Source organism: Mizuhopecten yessoensis, unplaced genomic scaffold, assembly GCF_002113885.1.
Source record: "Mizuhopecten yessoensis strain PY_sf001 unplaced genomic scaffold, ASM211388v2 scaffold2681, whole genome shotgun sequence".
Classification (NCBI taxonomy): domain Eukaryota; kingdom Metazoa; phylum Mollusca; class Bivalvia; order Pectinida; family Pectinidae; genus Mizuhopecten; species Mizuhopecten yessoensis.
The window spans coordinates 1,111,913-1,117,912 of NW_018404667.1; the positions used below are offsets into that span (position 1 = coordinate 1,111,913).

The 6,000-nt window shown below is 38.6% G+C and overlaps 1 protein-coding gene across 1 annotated transcript in view; it reads left to right on the forward strand.

The window, feature by feature from the left end:
• LOC110446377 overlaps positions 1 to 4,819 on the forward strand; it is a 48,385-nt gene extending 43,566 nt beyond the window's left edge. The window contains exons 7-8 of the mRNA XM_021491498.1: positions 50 to 269; positions 4,521 to 4,819. Coding sequence (XP_021347173.1) covers positions 50 to 269; positions 4,521 to 4,780 — 480 coding nt within the window. The 3' untranslated portion in view covers positions 4,781 to 4,819. The remainder of the gene's footprint in view (positions 1 to 49; positions 270 to 4,520) is intronic.
• The last annotated feature ends 1,181 nt before the right edge of the window (positions 4,820 to 6,000 follow it).

The following is a 6,000-nucleotide window of genomic DNA, read 5'->3' on the forward strand; positions in this document are numbered from 1 at the left end:
CTTAGAATCAACTTTTTTAATATTAAACCGTGCTTTGTATTATTTGAAGATGGATTGCGCTAATGGAGAGTCCGGATATGGGAGAAGGAAACGCTTTGCAGATAATGATGAAAAAGGAAACAGAAAAATCAAGAGTAGTGCTGATCCAGATGAGCAGTTTGTTGAGAGACGGAAAAAGCGTACGATTGATGAAGACGATATTGCGTTTGAAAACATGAATGTCGGAGCTGTCATCGGTGTCGGAAATACACTTGTTATTGACGAAACAGGTGCGTTTATAATACTACAGTATTAGTTTCATCATTATTTTAGAAGGATAGCCCTTCGAAAAAGTTGTTGGCTATGTTTATAAAACTGATATCGTTGATATTTGATATTTAGCGAACACAACAGTTTACACGAGAAGTCGTTATACACAGGTACTATTAATATCGGCAACTACACATAATTTGTGTAGATAAAACAGGATGTCATATAACTCAGGTATCGGATCAGAAAGGTTTTAGTTGTGTATCTATATATCGAATGCCCATCACTAGCAGGCGTCATTCATTGATAAATATACTTACGAAACTTTGTGAGATATTGTTTACTTAAACCATGAATACTATTGCAAACACGAACATAAAGAAAGCATGTTAAAGGGGCTGGTTGGGGAAAAAATACAAAATAAATGGGTCCAAATGCGTTCTCTGACCTTCCAACAGTTATGCCACGGCAATATGATGGTCGAGTTCTGCTTGCAATGTCCAGTTTTGACCATTGAAATATCGGGGAAGCCCCGCGTAAATTTAGCGCATATCTATTTATATATGTCACGTGGTTGTTTCGAAAGTGAGGCAGTGAAGATAACAACAATAGCATGCCGTCATGTGCCATGTCGGACTCAACTAGCGGACAAGACAGCAATACTATACGTACATAATTGTTTTCAAATGTCATGTATGATGCAAGTGTAGTATTCCTACCCATGTATTGTTGTTATATATAACGGTATTGATACCTCGTGCCTGTCATGACTTTTGCATGCATCTTTTTCTTTCGCCGCGATGTTTACATTTGGCCTTGTTGATGACGCGCGTTCGGTAAGATTACATCACTGATCTGGGTCAATTGAGAGTTTAAACTGTCAGGTGACGATTTAGGATTTCTTTAATACAATTATATTTTTTACTCCATTGGAGTGAATTTCAGCAAAATTTGAATCGGTATATTTCATAAGAAGGTATTTTAAACATGTGTATGCCATTTTAGCAAAGATGCCATTTCCCCCCGACCAGCCCCTTTAAGCTAAATCTCAGATATCAGATATATAGCTTATGCATATGTTCCGGAACACTTTAAACATGGATGTTTAATTTGTTAACCTTTAGTCCGTCGAGGTCTTTAGTATGTATATTGAAAAAGGAACCCCGTACTTAGTGTATAGGAATGACGAACCCCATCCTAGAGTGTCTAGAAATGACGAACCTCACACTAGAGTGTCTAGAAATGACAAACCCCATACTAGAGTGTATTACAATGACGAACCCAATGCTAGAGTGTCTAGAAATGACGAACCCCATACTAGAGTGTATAGAAATCACGAACTCCATACTAGAGTATCTAGAAATGACGAACCTCATACTAGAGTATGTAGAAATGACGAACAACATACAACAGTGTATAGAAATGACGAATCCCATACTAACATGTATAGAAATGACGAACCCCATACTAGAGTGTTTAGAAATAACGAACCCCATACTACAGTGTATATAAATTACCAATCCCATACTAGAATGTATAGAAATGACGAACCCCATACTAGAGTTTATAGAAATGACGAACCCCATACTAGAGTGTATAGAAATGAGGAACCCCATACTAGAATGTATAGAAATGACGAACCCCATACTACAGTGTATAGAAATGACGAACCCCATACTAGAGTGTTTAGAAATGACGAACCCCATACTAGAGTGTATAGAAATCACGAACTCCATACTAGAGTATCTAGAAATGACGAACCCCATACTAGAGTGTATAGGAATGACGAACCCCATACAAGAGTGTATTGAAATGACGAACCCCATACTAACATGTATAGAAATGACGAACCCCATACTAGAGTGTTTAGAAATAACGAACCCCATACAAGAGTGTTTAGAAATGGCGAACCCCATACTAAAGTGTATAGAAATGGCGACCCCCATACTAGAGTGTATAGAAAGGAGTAACCCCATACTAAAGTGTATAGAAATGGCGACCCCCATACTAGAGTGTATAGAAATGAGGAACCCCATACGTAAGTGTCTATAAATGACGAACCCATACTAGAGTGTATAGAAAGGAGTAACCCCATACTAAAGTGTATAGAAGTGACGAACCCCATACTAGAGTGTATAGGAATGACCAACCCCATACAAGAGTGTATTGAAATGACGAACCCCATACTAACATGTATATAAATGACGAACCCCATACTAGAGTGTATAGAAATGAGGAACCCCATACTAAAGTGTATAGAAATGGCGAACCCCATACTAGAGTGTATAGAAATGACGAACCCCATACTAAAGTGTATAGAAATGGCGAACCCCATACTAGAGTGTATAGAAATGACGAACCCCATACTAAAGTGTATAGAAATGACGAACCCCATACAAGAGTGTATAGAAATGACGAACCCCATACTAAAGTGTATAGAAATGACGAACCCCATACTAGAGTGTATTAGAATGACGAACCCCATACTAGAGTGTTTAGAAATGACGAACCCCATACAAGAGTGTTTAGAAATGGCGAACCCCACACTAGAGTGCATAGAAATGGCGAACCCCATACTAGAGTGTTTAGAAATGGCGAACCCCATACTAAAGTGTATAGAAATGACGAACCCCATACTAGAGTGTATAGAAATGACGAACCCCAGACTAAAGTGTATAGAAATGACGAACCCCATACTAGAGTGTAAAGGAATGGCGAACCCCATACTAGAGTGTATAGAAATGATGAACCCCATACTAAAATGTATAGTAATGACGAACCCCATACTAGAGTGTATAGGAACGGCGAACCCCATACTAGAGTGTATAGAAATGACGAACCCCATACTAAAGTGTATAGAAATGACGAACCCCATACTAAAGTGTATAGAAATGACGAATCCCATACTAGAGTGTATAGGAATGGCGAACCCCATACTAGAGTGCATATAAATAAGGAACCCCATACTAGAGTGTATAGTAATAACGAACCCCATACTAGAGTGTATTACAATGACGAACCCCATACTAGAGTGTATTATAATGACGAACCCCATACTAGAGTGTATAGGAATGACGAACCCCATACTAAAGTGTATAGAAATGAAGAACCCCATACTAGAGTGTATTACAATGACGAACCCCATACTAGAGTGTATAGGAATGGCGAACCCCATACTAAAGTGTATAGGAATGACGAACCCCATACTAAAGTGTATAGAAATGACGAACCCCATACTAGAGTGTATTAGAATGACGAACCCCATACTATAGTGTTTAGAAATGACGAACCCCATACTAGAGTGTTTAGAAATGGCGAACCCCATACTAGAGTGCATAGAAATGGCGAACCCCATACTAGAGTGTATAGAAATGACGAACCCCATACTAAAGTGTTTAAAAATGGCGAACCCCATACTAAAGTGTATGGGAATGGCGAACCCCATACTAGAGTGTACTACAATGACGAACCCCCTACTAGAGTGTACTACAATGACGAACCCCATACTAGAGTGTATTACAATGACGAACCCCCTACTAGAGTGTATGGGAATGGCGAACCCCATACTAGAGTGTTTTGAAATGACGAACCCTATACTAGAGTGTTAAGAAATGACGAACCCCATATAAGAGTATTTAGAAATGACGAACCCCATACTAGAGTGTATAGGAATGGCGAACCCCATTCTAGTGTGTATAGGAATGACGAACCCCATGCTAAAGTGTATAGTAATGACGAACCCCATACTAGAGTGTTTAGAAATGAGGAACCCCATACGTAAGTGTCTATAAATGACGAACCCCATACAAGAGTGTCTAGGAATGACGAACTCCTACTAGACTGTCCAGAAAGTACGAACCCCATACTAGAGTGTTTAGAAATGACGAACCACATACTTAAACTCTCCTCATCCCCGGAAGATATCGTGACGAAATCGATGACACAAAGAACTTCTTGATAGGATTTAGGAAATTCAAAAATTATTACCAATCGCAAAGCTTATACATGTTCTCTAAAGTTGACAGATATTTGTGACTCAACATCAAAGTCGGTAAATTCAACGTTACGCGACCGCCCGATTCTTTTGATTTGCAGACAAGTCTTCTTAAATGTGCATATAATTCACACGATCGAACGTGCACAGCCCTTGATTTCGTCATGACATGTTCTAAGGTTGCAGAGATCGTTAGTGAAAGTAGTCTCTATTATTCCGAAGTTGACTGAACCATTTTATTTCGAGAATGGTATTTCCTATACTTTTGCCGTTGAAGGTGATGTCACAGACGATATCTGCATTCACGTTGGACTCCTGGTAATTTCGGGAACTCTCGTGGTCTTTCTTGTCATCGGTTGTTCGGTGTCAATGGTGTCATTGTTCAACAAACATCGAAAAGGAGAAGCTAAAAAACAACCATCTAAACCGGAAGTGACAAAAACAGACGTTTCTGTTTGCACTCCAGCCTCACTTTCAACTTCTCGCTTCGGAACAACTTCTACAAGAAGATTTAGTGGACAGTTTATACCTGTTTAACATGATGTTCTCGCTCCAACAACGTTGCATTGTCAGTTAAACATCCTACATAGAATAAAAACTAAATAAAACTTTTTTTCTTTCTTTTTTCTTGTCTATGGACAATCGTGTACGTAAGGCTCGAGTGGATATGTACATCCGCGAAATAAAATAGTTCTAATCTCTCTGCCATATGCATCCTCGATACCCCAGAGGTTACGCTAGCTTTCATTATCTCTGCACCTCTGGACTATGTCATAGCAAAATTGAAGACACACGTCTAGCTTTTTGTTTTGTCTTAGGTAAAACAAAATGACTGACCACTAGGCTCATACATGTCTTTGGAAGATTACAGAGGAGCGACGCCCGACTCCAAAGCCATCCAACTACTCTACCATTTTAAGACTGTGACTTTTTTATGTACATCGAAGGATTAAACTAGTTTTCTAGTCTCATCCAATGGTTCAATGCTTCTATTTTATCATGTCATTTTCAAAAGATGCAGAAAACGAAAGTGAGCGTAACCCTTGGTGTATCAAAGGTGTGTCATATGGAGATATGTGTGGCATTGTGTTTTTTACAAACGTATTTTTAGTCACTCAAACGAATTTGGAAGCTTACTGATTCTGTTATGTTTCTTCTTAATAATACAGTTTGTTTGTTCTTATTCTTTCTTTTTCTTATTTTCATGTACTTCTTTTTTTCTTTTCCCGTCAAACTGTTTCCGAATGTTTCCTTAGAAACTAAATAAAGGACAGCAATGGAACTCAACACAGTATGTATATGCGTGTGTGCATGTTCATAACGCAGTGTTCTTACCGATCGGACAATTAAGCATGGCTGCCCTGGCCTTTGTTTGGTTGACAAATTCATGGGACGACGCCAAGGTGATGACAATGGTCCCTCTCTATGTCTACGTTTTGCTCAAATTAAGTATTTTGCATTGTGAACCAGAATTTCTGCAGAATTTTACACATTCTCATTCAATGATAAGGTAAAATCTTAACTGAATTACGGACAAAACGAGAGTAAGGGAGTAATAATGACATTATGCTTTTTTGCACAAAAATGATGCTAAACTATTCAGAACACATTCTTGTTGAAATTCATCGATACAATGTGTGCATTACCACCGATGAGTTCCGATTACGCCGCAGTATTCGTTGTTGATATAAATGTCATCTTTATGTGGTAGGGTTAAACTTTATAGTGGCTTTGCTATGCAGTGGTGAGTATAACCA